This window comes from Pelophylax lessonae (genome assembly GCF_965119305.1).
Source record: "Pelophylax lessonae genome assembly, chromosome: 6".
In the NCBI taxonomy this organism is placed as follows: Eukaryota; Metazoa; Chordata; class Amphibia; order Anura; family Ranidae; genus Pelophylax; species Pelophylax lessonae.
The window spans coordinates 73067648-73086739 of NC_138773.1; the positions used below are offsets into that span (position 1 = coordinate 73067648).

Sequence of the window (19092 nt, forward strand, 5' to 3'; positions counted from 1 at the left end):
CACTGGAGGGATTAAGTGCCAAACACCCTGAAGAGAGGTACACACCAGAGCTGTGCCAAGGGTCATTGGAAGAAGAACGACAAGGCCGACACCTGGCCCTTGATAGTACTCAACTTTTTTTTTTTTTTTTTTTATATTAACATTTTTCATTTTATTTTCCATAAGCATATAAAATAAAAACATTGTTCAAGTCATTACACAGATTAACAATCATATATAAATATTTCAAATAAACTTCCCATATTATTAACCACTCCATCCCCCCCCACAACTACCCACAGGAAAAAAAAAAAAATATATATATATATATACAGTGGGTACGGAAAGTATTCAGACCCCCTTAAATTTTTCACTCTTTGTTATATTGCAGCCATTTGCTAAAATCATTTAAGTTCATTCTTCTACCTCATGAATGTACACATAGCACCCCATACTGACAGAAAAACACAGAATTGTTGACATTGTTGCAGATTTATTAAAAAAGAAAAACTGAAATATCACATGGTCCTAAGTATTCAGACCCTTTGCTATGACACTCATATATTTAACTCAGGTGCTTTCCATTTCTTCTGATCATTCTTGAGATGGTTCTACACCTTCATTTGAGTCCAGCTGTGTTTGATTTTACTGATTGGACTTGATTAGGAAAGCCACACACCTGTCTATATAAGACCTTCCAGATCACAATGCATGTCAGAGCAAATGAGAATCATGAGGTCAAAGGAACTGCCTGAAGAGCTCAGAGACAGAATTGTGGCAAGGCACAGATCTGGCCAAGGTTACAAAAAGATTTCTGCTGCACTTAAGGTTCCTAAGAGCACAGTGGCCTCCATAATCCTCAAATGGAAGACGTTTGGGACGACCAGAACCCTTCCTAGAGCTGGCTGTCCGGCCAAACTGAGCTATCGGGGGAGATGAGCCTTGGTGAGAGAGGTAAAGAAGAACCCAAAGATCACTGTGGCTGAGCTCCAGAGATGCAGTCAGGAGATGGGAGAAAGTTGTAGAAAGTCAACCATCACTGCAGCCCTCCACCAGTCGGGGCTTTATGGCAGAGTGGCCCGACGGAAGCCTCTCCTCAGTGTAAGACACATGAAAGCCCGCATGGAGTTTGCTAAAAAACACCTGAAGGACTCCAAGATGGTGAGAAATAAGATTCTCTGGTCTGATGAGACCAAAATAGAACTTTTTGGCCTTAATTCTAAGCGGTATGTGTGGAGAAAACCAGGCACTGCTCATCACCTGTCCAATACAGTCCCAACAGTGAAGCATGGTGGTGGCAGCATCATGCTGTGGGGGTGTTTTTCAGCTGCAGGGACAGGACGACTGGTTGCAATCGAGGGAAAGATGAATGCGGCCAAGTACAGGGATATCCTGGACAAAAACCTTCTCCAGAGTGCTCTGGACCTCAGACTGGGCCGAAGGTTTACCTTCCAACAAGAAAATGACCCTAAGCACACAGCTAAAATAACGAAGGAGTGGCTTCACAACAACTCCGTGACTGTTCTTGAATGGCCCAGCCAGAGCCCTGACTTAAACCCAATTGAGCATCTCTGGAGAGACCTAAAAATGGCTGTCCACCAACGTTTACCATCCAACCTGACAGAACTGGAGAGGATCTGCAAGGAGGAATGGCAGAGGATCCCCAAATCCAGGTGTGAAAGACTTGTTGCATCTTTCCCAAAAAGACTCCTGGCTGTATTAGATCAAAAGGGGGCTTCTACTAAATACTGAGCAAAGGGTCTGAATACTTAGGACCATGTGATATTTCAGTTTTTCTTTTTTAATAAATCTGCAACAATGTCAACAATTCTGTGTTTTTCTGTCAGTATGGGGTGCTATGTGTACATTCATGAGGAAGAAGAATGAACTTAAATGATTTTAGCAAATGGCTGCAATATAACAAAGAGTGAAAAATTTAAGGGGGTCTGAATACTTTCCGTACCCACTGTATATATTTATATGGAACCATTTGGAATAGATACTGTATATAGACTTGGGGAGAATATTAATTTCTACCGCATTCATTCTACCCAGCCATGAAAGAGGTCTATGTCTCAGAGAATTCAGCTGGTCCTTCACCTTATTCAGCATTGGTAAATAATTACCTTTATACAAATTCGCTAAAGATGTAGTTACCGTATATACTCGAGTATAAGCCAAGTTTTTCAGCATGTTTTTTTATGCTGAAAAAGCCCCCCTCGGCTTATACTCGAGTCACTGGCTCACTTACCTTTTAAAAATGGCGCCGCCCAGTGCCAACACGTCACCATGCATGCGCCGTCTGCCCGGGAATAGCCGAATGTGTACGGGCTTTCCAGAGCATCGGCAGCGCCTGCGCGGTGACGTGTTGGCGCCGGGTGGGGCCATTTTTAAATGTAAGGGTCCTCACCGTCAGGTAAGTAAGGCTCCTCCGCAGCCCCTGCATTTCCTCATGCAGTGCTGTGGGCATGGTACAGGACATTCTCCTGTACAATGCCCGCAGCACTGCATCTCCTGTACCATCTGTGCCATGCCTGTACCATCACCTGTGCCATGCCTGTACCATCTCTTGTGCCATGCCTGTACCATCACCTGTGCCATGCCTGTACCATCACCTGTGCCATGCCCGTACCATCACCTGTGCCATGCCCGTACCATCTCCTGTGCCATTTCCTGAACCATCTCCTGTACCATGCCCACAGCCCTGCATCTCCTGTACCATGCCTGCAGCCCCTGTTTTGTGTCTCGTGGTGGTCCAGTAGCTGCTGCTTTTCCCACCCTAGGCTTATACTCAAGTCAATAAGTTTTCCCACTTTTTTGCGTTAAAATTAGGTGCCTCAGCTTATATTTGGGTCGGCTTATACTCGAGTATATATGGTAATTTAATACCCGGGTTTTCCAGTTCCTCTCTACACCATACAAAGGGGAATTTAGGTTGATTTGCCTGTTCTCTCTTTGGTATTGTGATATTCAAGATCTCCGATTTATCCATGTTAACTCTCATATCTCCCTAGTTCCTCCAGCACTATCGGGAGCATTAACCTAGGGTCAGAGATAAAGAATAAATACGTCATCTGCATATGCGGCCACCTGCTAAGACAAACAACATTGGGGAAAGGGGGAACCTTGCCTAGTCCCATTGTGCAGTTGGAGGGGGGAGGACAAACCACCATTCACTCTTATTCTTGCCGTTGGATGGTAATAAAAGGCCCATCGTATCATCCTTTCTCCAATACCTAGATATCTCAGGGTTTCTAGTATAAACCCCAGTCAACCCTGACAAAGGTCTTTTAGGCATCTATAGACAATAATATGGACAGGGTTCCCTTCTTTTTTTACTTCGTGGATGAAGAAGAGTGAACAGTTGTCCCTCCCCTCCCGACCAGACACAAATCCCACCTGATCGTTATGTATCCATTTCAGCAGTAGAGATTTAAGTCTTTCTGCTATTATTGTAGTGAAAACTTTTATATCTGTATTTAAAAGGGAAATTGGTCTATAGCTTGTCGGTGACACAGGGTCTTTCGCCTCCTTCAAGGTAAGAGTTATGTAAGCAAGCAAAGACTCCTCTCTTAAATTCTCCCCTTTTCCCACTATATTAAAATATTAGACTAATTGGGGGACCAGGATTATTTGGAACTTTTTATAGTACAGGATCGAGTATCCATCAGGACCTGGGCTCTTCCCCAGGGCCATGTTCTTTTTTGCCCACCCCACCTCCTCGGGTAATCGGGGCCTCTAGATCCTCTAACTCCTCTCTGGGTACCCTTGGGAGATCAAACTCCCATAAAAATTGTTTTCGACCATGTCTACCTTGTCATTATCCCTACCTTCCTCTTTCTGTCTAACGTAAAGCTGACTATAATACAAGGGGAACACCTGAGCAATATCTGAGGACGAATGCACTATTTCCCCATTCTCATTTTTAATTTTGGGAATATGGGATGTATTTTTTCTCCCTCACTTCTTTTGCTAGCCATTTACCAGGTTTATTTCCCCATTGGTATTTTTCTTTCTTGACTATATGAAATACTCTTTTTGCCTCCTGTTTCATAAGTGCCGCCAATTCCCCTTTCTTCTAAATTAGCTCTCGCTTCTCTGGGATGCCTTTAGGTCTAGTCTGTTGTTCCAATGTGTGGCGATCTCTAAGTAGCTGGTTTATCTTCTCCTTCTTTCTATGTGTCCCAATGCCAATACCCCCCTTATATAAGCTTTATGAGATTCCCACAGGATAGATCGTGAGATCTCTGGTGTGTCGTTGATAGCAAAAAAAACTCTCCAACTCCTTCTCTACTTTCTCGACTATCTTGGGATCCTGAATGAGCAAGTCATTCAGTTTCCAAGCCTTTTCTCTAGGTGCTGCTTTATCTAGTAAATCTAGCTGGACTATCACCAGGGCATGATCAGAAAGTGTGATGGGCTTAATTGTTGCATCCTTAAGGGAGACTGAATGTTGGTGCTCTATTAAAATATAATCGATCCCTGAGACCCAAGACCCATGTACTGAGGAATAGTAGGTATAATCTCTAAATTCTTGGTGTCTAACCCTCCAAGCATCCACCAACTGATACTCCCCATATAGTCTCTTAATTTTGTTCTGCCTTTCTAATGGGAGGCAGGAAGTCGTAGGGAAGAGGTGAGAGGACAACTTGATCCCCGAGACATGTATAATATGTGTTTCTTGCAGGCAGACCACTACTCTAGCCCCATAATGGTGCAATTCTTTAGTTACCTTGTGCCCTTTGCTAGGTGTATTTAGGCCTCTAACATTGTATGACACTAGATTTATCAGAGCCATGGGTAGCCAAAGGAGCAGCTAACACGTCTTTTCCTAGAGAAAAGTCCAGAAAAGAGGTAAAGAGAGAGAGAGAGGAGAAGAAAAGAAAAAACCCATCCCGTAACCCTACCCAAAGCGGAAGTTATCCCATCGGAGGGTTGGACAAATTGTCCAGATCTTATTCCATGTACGGATCTGGTGATGAATGACCGTGTACTGCCTCCTGTCCATACCTTCCCAGGGGGCAACCACCCTAATGCTCCGATCCATTCCCACTCACTAGACCAGCAAACTCACCAACCCTCTTCCCCCACTCCCACCGCAAAACAAGAGAAGGGGGAAGGGAAACGGGGAAGAAACACAAGGGGCAAGCCACACCAGACTCTTAGTACAAAATTACCCTATGCCCCCCCCTCTCTCCCATTCGCCTAGTCTCCCCTCCCCCCCTCTCCACCAAAGACCACTGCTCCTCCCTCAACATTATTGGTACATCTGCAATCTCCTCCCACCCTCCCAGGGGCAGAATTGGTACATTCAGTTTGCTACAGAATTCTATCAAGTCCTCTGGAAATCTCAAAACCACTTCACGGCCATCTTTTTTCCCCTTAAGACAGACCGCGAAACACCCAGCAGTATGAGATATTTAAAGACTGCATTTGTTCTGTCAGGGGTTTTACATGCCATAAACACACAATGCTCCAGCTCTCTGCAACCCCCCAGCCCAGCACTCTGCATTACACCACTGCCCTTCAGACTCATCATCGGATCCAACCTCCTTATTCAGCCAAGTGCTTAAGCTCAGTCCTCCAGTTGTATGTGCAGCTTTTCTGTTTAGTAAAAGCAATGATACACTACAGAAGTCTAAGCTTCCTTGTTTTTACCGCAAGAACCTTACTTTGATAGACACAAGTAAAACATGAACCAGAACTACAGATGAGGCATCAGGTATCAATACTCACTGACAGCATTGACTCACATAGAGAACAACACTAGAAACAACATTGGGAAGTATACATATGCCACAATGTTGATTTGCAGTAGAACCCCTGGGGACCATCAGAATTTTCTCATGGACTATCAGTGGTCCACGGACCACTGGTTGGTGACCGCTGCTCTAGTTTACCGGCCTAATAAGGTGGTCAGGCCAACAGAAAATGCACAATTGCTAGAGCAATAAGCCTAATAACCTATATTGGAGTTAATCTTCTGTTTTAACTGTTCCTACATGATAGTTTTAGTAGAAATAACAGATCCTAAGTTCCTACATAATTCCTAATTCCAACAATCTGTCCACAATAGGAGGACATAGTGAATGTATAGTTTTTCCATATAATTCTCTGAAAGGAGAAGTGCTGAAATAGGAGTAAGCACACCCATGTATCCAAGTATTCCTCCACACTCTTATACCGAACAGATTCACTCGATGTTAATTGTAAACCTTGACTAAAGACACCAGAAAGCCCACTTACCAGCATCAGAGCACATGGGATTAGGAAGTTGAGCAGGTCCCAGGTTAGGGCAGACAACCAATAGCTGAAGGAAGAAGCTCCACTGACAAACTGTACATGTTTTGACTTTATAGCTCTTTCTCCAACAAGAAGCAGAGAAAATGTGCTGGCTAAAGAGGCCATTCCATAGAGTAGGTTGATAGCAATGGCAAAGCCAGTCTGAGCCCTGTAGGAAATACAAAACAAATTGGATGAATGCAGCAGCAAGAGTACTGCAAACAATCTTGCATTGTTTATTATAAGCAGTGCAGTCAGCCTCACCTGCCAATTAAACTGTAATCATAAATGTGATAAAAACCAGTATCCTCCCAACGCTTCCCACACAGCTAATTTCCCTGAAGAATCATGAATACTGCAGACATGATACTACACTAGTGAAATATTGACCCTCTACAAGCCTGGTGTTCTGTAGGGTCTAGTCTTGCTCCCTATCCACTTACTCAAGCAACTGATCCCGTGCAGTTTCTGTAGTGTTCCGTGGCTGGGGATAGTTGGTCACTGAAAGTGAGGCGTTGGGGCCAGCAACTAGTCTGAACAGGGCATTATCAACCAGAGCAAGAGCAGCAGCTATGGCATGAAAGGCCTGGTTGTTAAAACGTGCAGTGATGCGGACACGTGAGTAAACGCTCTGGATCTCTGCAGCACAGAGACAGTGCTCTGCGAACAGGGCTCCCTCTTCAGAAGCCTTAGCCAGGAGGTAGTCATCAAGGTCACCTAAAAAAAGACAATGATAATATAATTTAAAATCAAAAAATGTAACAGTCTGCTATAAATCTGGGATCACAATGAATGGAAAAAGAAAAAAGACTGGAGAAGAAACCAGTTACACATTATGCCCTATATTCCAGCCTGCAACACACCGTGGTGTCCAGTGGAGAGTGGAATCTGCTTTCTGCTTTAAACAGGTTTCTTTAAAAAGGGATTCTTTTATTGAGGAGATAAAAAACTAAAACAGCATGAACCCTTATCACTGTGGCATCTGGACAGGTTATATTATTGAATCCTCAAGATCATTTAAATTCTATCAATTCAGTATACACTTTGTTCAACAGTACCAAGAGGGACCTGCTGAACCCCCAAAATGCATTGGCTTTTCATTATAGAAGAGTCAGAATAAATTTAAATCTGAACTATAAAGATTCAGCTTTTTTCCTCCTTCAGCTTTGCAGACTCAGTCCCTACTCAAATAAAAGGGCTGGCCTTTGGCCATCCTTCATGGGAGAACAGCCCAAAGAGAATTGTTCCTGGTGCGATTGGTGACCCCAAAAAATGGGGAACAGAAGGGATCACCTAGGGCAAGGGAATACTTACATATACCTGATGCACCCAGTACCCACCATAGGAGGGAACTCACGGTTAGGTGAGAAAAGCCTTGGATTTGCAGTCGACTACTGATGAAGCCTCTCTGGGGGAAAAAAACGAAACACCTCCAATCCTATGTTGATCCAGGTATCATCTGTTCTAAACGAGATGCCATGATGGAAGGACCAGGTCCGACCATCATATGCATTCACCGAGGGGGGAGCGAGCCTCTCAGAGTAACTCCTCAACAACAGAGTGACCGCAGCTAACCCCTACCATAGTGGGGAACTGCATTCACTTGATGGCAGTGTAGGGTGGGGGCTACCCAAAACTATAATATCCAGCTTGTCACCCAACACCACAGTGGATGGAAAAAAAATTAATCGTCAGGAACAAATGTATTTTTTTGTCCAGAGAAAAAACCTATTGACCAAAACAAAAAAAAAAAAAATCTATCAGACCAAAAGAAAAAAAAGAGAGGAAAAAATCAGACGCACTAACTTATAAGCGCTAAGAAAAAAGTGAGCTATGTGTTGCAGATGGTGGGTTTGGGCGTACTTTTAGTTTCAGTTATACCTAGTGTCCTGTCCCTGCAGGTGGCCACATCAAACCTGTCCGTCATGTAGATTTCCATGTCTTTCAATCAACAGAGGAGAAACAAGGTCATATGATAGAGAGCTGTAATCCTGAATCTTACCTATTACTTCTTGTGGCTCCACAAAACGTTCATCAAGCTGTTCTTTAAAGCTCTCTGCCAGGCTCTGTAGCAAGAGGGAAGCGTTGGAAGGCAGAGAGTATGGCACTGCTGTGTACCCATAAGGTGCCAAGCTCATTTCCAGGGCTGGAGAATCTTGGGGTCCAGGGAATGTCTTTGCTACTACCAGAGCCAATGTTGTGAATACCAATGGTACCAGAAACTGCCCCACCACCATCTTCCAGTTCCTCCAGCTGTAGGCAGCACGCTTCATGAAGAGAGCATAAAACTGCTGACACCAGAGGTACATCTACAAAAAAAAAAAAAATGGATTACCTATTTTATTTAGGCAAGAAGACTAGAAAAGGGCCCAAAAGCAAATTGTCAGGATATAAAAATGGGAGCTGCTTATTTTTAAAGGAACAGGTTATAAGAATGTCCCACCACCTGACATGCACATACTTGTTTCAGATCAGTAAGTCACTAAATAGTAGCAGGTAAGGTAATGACAGCTCCGGAACCTTTTTCCCGCCAAACACAAGCTATCCTGACATTTTCCTTTCACAAATACATTAAATTAATGATTACATGGTGGTATGAGAGGATCCTCTTCACCACTTCATTATCTCCATCTTCAAATAAAAATGTCATTAAAGTGGTAAGTCTATGTTTTAAACATCTTTTAAGAAGATAATGGACCTGCACCCTATAATAAGGCTTAACTATAGGTACAGTAAATATCTCCTAAACATGCACTGTTTGGGAGATATGCGTTACTGGCGCATGAACACTGGGCTCTGAATGGACTGTGCCGTCCATTCAGAACTCTGTGCCACAGCCATAACTTTATCGCAAAGGAGTGACATCGCAGCTCAGGCATTCATATGGCCGAAGTCCACGCAACCTGGAAGGAAGACTGGGTGAAAATGGAAGTACCTACAGCGGTGACAGCGAGGGCTTTGTTTTCAGGTAAGTCTGTCATAATGTGCTAGTATGCGGTGAATTAAACTGTCCAGGGCCCAATTCTGTTTTTTTGGTGCGGTTTACTGACTTTAAGCCTCATGTCTATGGCTATCTTGGAAAAATAGACTATTTTTAATACATTTGCTTTGGAGGCCAGCTAACAGTTAATGAACCAATAGATTCAACCCTTAAGGAATCTTGTTCTGAAGATGTATGGAGGCCATAATTGGTGACCTCTCCTTCTTAAAATACATGTTTACTGATTCAGACCAACTAGAAGGACAGGTCTAATTCTGACCCCCTTGATCCCCATACCTGCTTCAGGTCAGTGACTTCAAAAGTGCTGATATGAGACAGCCAAGCAGCTATATCTTCAAAAGGGGGGTCAGCAAAGGCAGCCCAGTTTTTTTTTTTTTTTGTATTGGGGATTTTTTTGTTTTTTTCTAGGTATTTCTATGTTCTAAAAATACAAGCATACAAGAAAAAGCTCTTGGTTACAGAAGATACACTTGAAGAAAAATAAACAGTATATCCAAAAATTAACTGATGTGCTTTGTCTGTAGTTCCCCTATAACATCCACTGGTTGGCAAGAGACTGTAATAAATCATATTTGTGAAATACCACGGCAATAGTCCACATCTAATTTTCTTACCCCTCCATTAAGTTTGATGCTGGAGCAGTCTTCAGTAATCAGGGTTCCGCTGTCTTCAGTGCAGTCACTCATGGAGCAAGACTCTTCTGCTGCCCAGTCATTAGTCCGACGCTCATGTTGGTACTGGAGCGCTGGAAGCTGGATTGCCTGTATGTCCAGACTGCTGTCCACTAGTTTCCCCACTCTGTACAATGTAATAATAGTTACATATCAAAGGATCCGCTTTGAGATCAGTATTCACAGTGACAGTAGGGAGAGGAAGCTAAATATCTCACCTCAAAAACACTTCTTCCATGGTGGTAACAGAGGCTCCATAACTAGCAATACCCAATTCACCTCTACGGTTCTCAAGTTCAGAGAAGAGCTGTTCAAACCTAAAAACACCAAAAGGTAATTAAAATACTGATAGATAGTACACGATGTACAGTGATTGTAAAGGATAACTTTTGTAAAAAAACAAACATGTCATGCTTGCTCTATGCAATGGTTTTGCACAGAACAGCTCCGAACCTCCTCTTTTGGGGTCCCCCGCTGGTGCTGTTCTCTGTCTGCCCCAAAGCAAGGCACTTGCTATAGGGGCAGATATGCGCGTTCAATCCTGAGCCAGGCTGTATGTGTCTATAGACACACACACTGCGGCTCAGCCCTGCCCACACTCTCTGCTCACAGGTATTGACTGACAACAGCAGAAGCCAAAAGCTCCTGCTGCTCTCAGCCAAGCCTGTGAGAGCCTATTAGAAGGAAGAGAAGGGAGAAGAGCTGCTGCAGATGGGACAGCGCTGCATCGAGGATGGACTTCGGTAAATGTTTAAGGGAGGGCTGTGTGTGAGCTACTATTGAAAGGTTTTTGTATCTTAATGAAGAGAATGCATTAATGCAGGATTTCTCAACTAGGGTTCCTCCAGAGATTGCTAGGGGTTCCTTGAGCAATGAGCAATTTCTGCCTCTTAGATAACTTCCCACTAACCCCATTGATCTTTTTAGCTATCTGTAAGGGGGTAATACCCAATGACCACAAGTGTAAGCATTCTTCCCACTGACCATCACGCTAACGTATCATGAGTTGTAAATATAATAATTTTTATCAGGGTTTCCCTGAGACTGGAAAATTACTTCAAGGGTTCCTCTGTTCTAAAAAGGTTGGGAAAGGCTGCATTAAGGTAAAAATGGTATTTTCGATTTACTGTAAAATCCATTTCTCTGATGTTCATTTACGAACACAGCTCCTGATCTTCTTAACCATTGGGTATACTGCCCCTACAGGAGTAGGACACTAGGCAGAAAAAGGTCTGGCTACGCCTATAGGCAGTCCAGGGGGGGGTATACTCCCTCTCTCTGCTATAGGTACTCAGGTTTGTTACAAGAAGTGTCAGAAGAATTACAACTGCACAGAGGGGTGGGTGCTGTGTCCATCAATGAACATCAGGAAAATGGATTTTACAGTAAGTCAAAAATCCCATTTTCTCTTCCGTTCATTGACGGACACAGCTCCTGATCTTCTTAACCATTGGGATGTCCCAAAGCAGTGTTAAACATGAGGGGTGGGAACAGCGATAAAGAAACTCCCAAGGCGAACTATAGCCAACCAGATAAACAGGAGCTCAACCAAAACAACTAGAGCTCACCTGAAAAAAACAATAAACCTTTAAAGAGGACCAGGTCCTCTAAACAGCAGCCTGCAAAAACCTTGCAGCCAAAAGAAGCATTCGCAGATGCCAACATATCCATTTTATAGAACTTTGTGAAAGTGTACATGGACGACCAGATGGCCTCCTTGCAAACCTGCGTCACTGACGCCTGATGATGGAAGGCCCAGGAGGCACTGAGTGCCCGAGTAGAATGCGCCTTGACAGGGAAAGGAGGAACCTGACCCTTGATGGAATAGACCTGAGCCACCGTCTGTCTGATCCATCTGGACATGGTCGCAGAGGAATCAGACAACCCTTTCCAAGGCCCATCCATGAGCACAAATAGTGAGTCTGACTTCCTAAAAGACTTCGTAGCAGCCAGGTACACCCTAATTGCCTGGACCACTTTCAAGGCATGCAAAGCAATTTCCTTTGGATGTTTTGGCCTGGGATATAGGAAAGGCAACACAATGTCTTCATTCAAATGAAAATCAGAGAAGACCTGAGGAAGGAACGACAGACAGAGGCAAAAAACCACCTAACAAGTAAGGTGAACGACAGGGTAATGCCGCCAATACGGACACCATCCGCGCAGAAACGATAGCCACCAAAAATGCCACCTTCTGGGACAGCGTAAGCAGGGCAATCTCCCGAAGATTCTCAAAAGGAGGCTTCTGGAAGACTTAGAGCACTAAATTGAGGTCCCAAGGCGGCAACAGAGACCGCACTGGAGGGGTCAAGTGCCTAACTCCCTGAAGAAATGTACGTACCAGGGAGTATGTGGCCAAGGCCGACACCTGACCCTTGATAGTACTCAAGGTCAGTTTCTACTCAACCCATCGTTGAAGGAAAGTCAAGATCAGAGCCACCGAAAAAGAGCAAGGATGAACCCCAAGAGACTCTCACCACGCAATGTACGTCTTCCACGTACAATGGTAGATCTTCCTAGAATTAAATTTCCTAGCTTTTAACAGCATTGGAATCACCAACTCAGACAAACCTCTATTCATCAGCACCTGGTATTCAACAGCCAAGCCATCAATGCCAGCAACAGTAAAGAGGATGGGAGATTGGTCCTTGGGACAGCAGATCCTCCCTCAGAGGAAGCTTCCAAGGAACGTCGGCAACCAGCCACACCAGATCGACATACCAAGCCCGGCGAGGCGTGTCCGAAGCCATTAAGATGACCGAAATCCCTTCTGCCTCAATCCTGCGAAGAAGTCTTTGCAGAAGCTTGAGAGGAGGAAAGGCATAAATCAGACGATACTGACTCCACTGGGCCACCAGCGCATCTGTGGCGTCCGCCAGAGGATCCCATGAACGAACCACAAACCTCTGCACCTTTCTGTTTAGCCGAGACACCAACAGATCCACCTCAGGGATGCACCAGTGGAGACACAACTGATGAAGCACTTCCGCACGAAGGGACCACTCTCCCTAGTCCAATGCCTGCCGACTGAGGTAATCCGCCTGCCAGTTTCTCACCCCTGGAAAGTGTACGGCGGAGAGGGCTGGAACGAACCGTTCTGCCCAACTGTGAATGCCAGCTACCTCCAGAGCCGCCAGAACACTTCTTGTGCCACCCTGTGATTGACATAAGCAAGGACCGTGGCATTGTCCGATTGAATGCGCACTGGACATCCCTGAAGACGATCTGTCCAATGTTCCAGGCACAGTCTGATCGCTCAGAGTTCCAAGACTTTAATCAGTAGTCTGGACTTTTCCAGTGTCCAGATCCCCTGAGCAGAATTTTTGCTGAGGACGCCTCCCAGCTGGACAGGCTGGTCTGTGGTGACCACTGTCTAATACAAGGGGAGGAAGGATTTGCCCAGCTGAAGCACCGGAGAACAAAGCCACCATATCAGGGACACTTTCACTCCCCGGCTCAGCTGGATCTGATTGTCCAGAGACTGCGGATCCTTGTCCCATTTGGCCAGAATCTCCCTTGCAGAGACCTTGTATGGAACTGTGCAAAAGGAACCGCCTCTAAGGTAGACACCATCTGGCATCTGGCACAGCACCCGCATGCAAGTCCGGAGGGATGACCATCTGCTGGACAGCAGGAGACGAATTGCAGCCTGCAGTTTCTGGAGTTTGTCCAGAGGAAGGAGCACTCTGGCTAAGGCCGAGTCCAGAGTCAGACCCAGATAGTCCAGCTTTGTGGATGGAACCAGAGCAGACTTCTGAAAATTAAGAATTCAGCCAAACTCCTGCAAAGTTCGTTTGGTGATTTCCAGGTTTTTCCATCAGAGCAGTAGGAGACTCCTCTCACAGAAGGAGGCCGTCCAAGTAGCCCTTCCAGGTCACAGTGCAAAAGCTTAGCCCATTCGTTTAGAGTCTGCGACACCAGGGCAATAGTGAATATCGGCCTCAGTGCCGAACCAGCCAGGGTGTACATATTGCGGGCCACAGCCTCCGCCTTCCTGTCAGCCGGGTCCTTAAAGGCTGGGGACTCTTCAACCGGAATCATGGTTGCCTTGTTTAATCTGGAAACCAGAGGGTCCACCACTGGTGGAACAGTCCACTTCCTAAGAAGGAACTCCTCATAGGGGTATTGCCTAGCAAATCGCTTAGGGACCCCAAGGGGGTGCTTTGGTCGTCACCACTCTTTAATGACAAAAATAGGAGGGGAAAGGGAACATCTTTGCCTCTCTGGATGGCTTGTTAGTGCCAAAGGAAACCAGTGCCTCCGTCAAAGCCACAGCTGCGTCCTCCAACTTTAAGTCTCAAGCACAGATACAATCAGTGCGTCCACCAGCGCCTTTTTGTGCGCAGTTGCAGAAGTGAAGGAATCCTCTAAATTATCTGAGGATTCAGAGCGCATGGTCGCAGACCCAGCAGGGTGACCCACGTCCGCAGCGGCCGAATCAGATTCAGGATCTGATGAGACAGATGAGGCCGGGGAGGTGGAGGGCGCTTTATGCCAGCCCGTCGCCCAAAGGCCACCTCCACCCAGGACACCAAGGACTCCAGGACCGCCGTAAGTGCATTGATGGATAGATGGGACCCAGAGGGCCACGCAGACCCAGAGAAGGGATCAGGTGGGGAGATGTGCTCCAAAGACTCCATGAGTCACCGGGGGGACCATGCAAAAAAGTGTAAAACGCTGCTAAGGAACAACCCCAACCCATCTGGCAGCAACACCCGGTTGCCAGTTACAGAGCACAAATCGATCCTCAGTAGAGAGGGAGAGGACCCCACCAGACTCCCCACTCCACAGAAACCAGGCACCACAGCCACCAGGAGAATCTGCACTGCACGAGCGGCGATCAGGAAATGAAAGGATCCAGGAGTCAGCACCAGGGGATGAGGAGGGGCTCCCACCGCCAAACACGCCGCCCAGAAGGCTCTACAGACATGGCTGCCACTGTTTTCTATGGCAGACCACCCTAAAATGGCCGCCAGACTACACAAACATGGCCTACATGCATTGCAGCACAAGGCTACAACAAAATGGCGGCAACATGAGGCTTCCAGGGACCCAGGAGGGATCCCTAAGCCTCAAGGACAGGCCCAGGCAGGACAGGGAGCCCTGGCAGGAGTCCCCCCCCCCGCACACAGCTGATCGCCCCCCCATCACCAGCCCAGGAGGTGGACAAGACCACCCATACAGCCCCAGCATAAGTGGAGAGGGGGGTAGGATGGGGGGGACAGATGAAGGGGGGTGCCTGACCGGAAGGAAGGGAACCGACAGTCCCATGGAGGGGCCCACATCCACCCCAAAACCCTCTAGAGAAAGAGGGGGGGAAAGCTACTCACCATACCAGGAACCAGTCGAGCACCGCTCCAGACAGAACCCTTAGCCATTGAAATGGGGTGGCTGTTGGCCAGGAGGAACACTGCGACTTGGGTTGAGAACGGTCATATGCAACCTCACGAGGCATTAACTCCCAGGCCAGCCCCCGTATGGTGGGGCTATGTCATGGCGACATAGCGTGGAGCTGAGCCCTGCGTGCGCTCGCTGGCCAGACTGGGGTGACCACTGGATCTAGATTATCCAGCCTGTCGCCTATAGCATATAGCAGAGAGAGGGATTATACCCCCTGAGACTGCCCATAGGCATAGCCAGATTCTTTTTCGGCCTAGTGTCCTACTCCTTTAGGGGACAGTACAACTTTCAGAAGTTTATCAGCACTCAAGATAACGGAGAAACTGGTTAAGGCTTGTTCACACTATGTGTAGTGAACTACATTCTTTTGCACTGGGTAAGCGCAGGTCCTGCTATGGCACATAGAAAACAACCAGCTTGAAATAGCTGGAACTGAACAAGTCACGCACAGCTTTACTGCAAACGTTAAAGTTTACCTGTACTGAAAAAAAAATTGGTTGGCTTGTGGCTAGCTCTTTGCTGCTGCCATTAGGTTTTTCTCCTATTACTGGACAGGATGGATCATGTGACTATCACATGAGGACAAACTCATTCAGCATTCAAGAAGCAGGAAGAGAGTGGAATCCATGTGCCTGTTTCAGTATGAATTGCAGCAAGAAGAATTGTGCCATTAAAGCCAAATCCATGAATCCACAAGGTGGATTTAGACTTTACGATTAAGTTACTGTAACAATTCACTTGCATTGTATAATGCAAAATGGTCATCATGGGTCTCAAATATGTTTAAGGAAACAAAAACCTGTCTAACAAAAACAGGGAACTTGATTCCCTCCTTTAGTTGGTCACGTAATGTATGCTGAGGCATTGGTTAGACTGTCTCTGTTGTAAGGCAGGATAGTCATCCAGTCAATGTCAATTCTACCTGTATGCGTAATCCTTGAAATTGGGTTACAGGCCACTTACTGGTTGGTACTCTCCTTGGGTAAGATGTATGACAATTCCGCCCCAGCATTGCTCTCAAGAACAGCGTTGGGCACATAGCTGGTAACAAGTTCTGTGATCTCTTCCACCTCACAGTTTGGCTGCTTTACCATCACCATATGGTATCCAGCACCTGTACACAGAATAGGGTGTTACACTGGGACACTGGGAGAGCCTATTGACATTCATACAGCGCAAGTTATTCATTTATAGCATTACAAAAAAACACATTTGAATATATTCTGAAATCTTATATCCGGTATAACAGAATATTGCACATTTCAGTTATCAGTTTGATATTAAGTTTACTTACCAATGTCACCCCTTAGATTCACTATACTTCACATGTACACAATGGTTCAATAAATTTATTTTTTATGTTTCCTGATAAAAATATTTTGTGCATTACTGTGATACTGTGATTTTAATTAATTTGAGATGTATAGCAGGACTGTTTTTTGTAAACCTAGTACTTTTTTATATGTAATTCTATCTATTGTAGTTGAAGGTCATATACCTTTTTGTGTAGTCCCCTGTTTTATACAAATGCAGACTTGTATACCCCTAAATTATTTAAAGGTTAAAATAAATCAGCTGTGCTTAAAAATAAAATGCATCAAGTGAACAATTACAGATATTTGAAAGTTAAAGCATGAGTACCCTAGCCTCTCTCAACACTGCATTATAGAATACAGAGTGAGGAGTAGTATATATGTTCACTTTCAAGAAGCCATTGTTAGCACAGGCGGGTGGGTATGCTCTGTTTCCTATCACTCCAAGTTCTCTTTAAACAAAGAGGCGTACTGACTAGAGATTGACCGATTATCGGCAACACCAATATATCGGGGGCCGATATGCACTTTCCCTGATATATCGGAATCGGCCCCTGAGGTTACAGATATTGCCAATATTTAGGGAAAGTGCATGTCCTGGGGTGATGCCTGCAGCTAGAGGCATCACTCCGGTACCGGTGTCCATAGCGGACGGTCGGCTGACTTGTAATGACAACCGATGCGGCTGAGAAGCCGCTCGGCTATCATTACAAGGAGCGGGAGGGGACGTCCCTCCCCTCCCGACATCTTCCACGGCTCACCCGGGTCTCCTGTCCCATCGGGACCCGGGCATCCTACCTCTACCGCCGCTGCCAAAGAGAAGAACCGGTGTAGCATGAAGATGTGTCCCCATGAAAGCCGGTATCCCTGACGCAAGTGCGCATGCGCCGGTCTCCATGTAAAAAACCCGGAGGTGATGTCATGACATCACTTCCGGGTACTCGGCGCCGAATTAAAAAAACTGACAGCACTCAAAACAGCCAAACTTGGCGTTTTGAATGCTTTTTCAGTGCCAAGGGGTTTGGGGTCTTCTCCACAAGGAGTACCTTTATAAAAAAAAAAAAAAACATTTTTTACATGGCCAATACCGATATCCAATGACCAAAATATCGGTATCGGTATTAAAAAAACAATATCGGTCGATCACTAGTATTGACACATCACTGGTGGTCCAGCACATGAAAATCATGCTAGCCAATTACACAGGTAACTGATGTGTACTCAATCCTAAGAAAAAATTGTGAAAATTACATCTCCCTTTTCTCACCATATTTTCTTTTGAGGAAGAGAGAAGATCCGCAGCACTGAAGCTGCCCCTGGGCCAGTATGGCGATTCTGTCTCCCAGCAGATCTGCTTCATCCATGAAGTGTGTCGTAAGGAGGAGGGTGCGGTCATGTTTGTGCTGACGCAGAAGCTCCCATGTGTCCCTGCGAGACGCTGGGTCCATTCCTGAAGTGGGTTCATCCAGCATCACAACCTGTCACAAGATCACATGGCATTACAGATGATGGCAGAGTCACAAAAAAACCCTTTCCCACAATGGGCCGTAGACTTTTTTTCAATCTAATATAACACACCTAGCCTTGAAAGAGTTCCTTATTCTTAAGTGCAGTAACACATTGTTAACTTTTTTTTTAATCAAATAATTTTTGAGGTTTTTACAATGTACAAACAAATATGACCCCTCCAATATTTCCCCCCAACATCCTGCCAGGAAACTCTGACAGTGTATGTGGTTTTTGTTTGGTAAAGTCTTTCCAAAAATCAATAGTTAAAGCTAACAAAATTTTGAGGCATTTTTATACGAACGTCGTCATCAAGTCAGTCATCGAATATACTGAGAATTTTTGTATGAATGTTTGTATAAATATCTGCTAGTGTATGGCCAGCATAAGATATGGTCCAGTAGGACCTTCCAGTGGTATGTGCCTTCTTCTCTATGAAATAAAAACATTTGAAAGAAATAAAAAGAAAAAGGTGATAAGGCATGACAGATCTTTAACTTTTCTGTAAATATAGTGACATTTATTTTGAACTATACATAGCTTTGCAACAAAATATTTTCATGTTGATTTTGCATCTTTTAAAACAATGCCAGTAAAGCAATTGAAGCTCTCCCCTTATGTCTTTGATACCTTAGATCCACCTATTAAGGCGATGCCTATGGAGAGCTTGCGGCATGTACCCCCAGACAGCTGGGTACTCAAAGCTGAGCGTTTTTCTTCAATCCTTAGGATTTTCAGGATCTTATCAACCTCCTCTGGACAACGCCAGCGTGGACATCCTTTTAACTGAAAGAGTACATAGAGAAGTCAGAGACTTTGTGCTGTCAAGATTAATTGACTTTTCTTCTTACTGGATCACAGAGATGCACAACGCCTGAACTACAAACAGTGCATGCATTGGCTTAGGCTCGGGGTTGCCCACTGGCAGAAAAACTATATT

The 19092-nt window shown here is 45.2% G+C and overlaps 1 protein-coding gene across 2 annotated transcripts in view; it reads right to left on the reverse strand.

Annotated features, from left to right (window-relative positions):
* ABCA3 (ATP binding cassette subfamily A member 3) overlaps positions 1–19092 on the reverse strand; it is an 899850-nt gene that overhangs the window by 34996 nt on the left and 845762 nt on the right. For both annotated transcript variants that reach the window (XM_082262135.1, XM_082262134.1), the window contains exons 15-22: positions 18783–18938; positions 17914–18124; positions 16297–16447; positions 10152–10250; positions 9877–10060; positions 8264–8570; positions 6705–6978; positions 6226–6430 (exon numbers count right to left, since the gene is read on the reverse strand). In XM_082262135.1, coding sequence (XP_082118261.1) covers positions 6226–6430; positions 6705–6978; positions 8264–8570; positions 9877–10060; positions 10152–10250; positions 16297–16447; positions 17914–18124; positions 18783–18938 — 1587 coding nt within the window. The remainder of the gene's footprint in view (positions 1–6225; positions 6431–6704; positions 6979–8263; positions 8571–9876; positions 10061–10151; positions 10251–16296; positions 16448–17913; positions 18125–18782; positions 18939–19092) is intronic.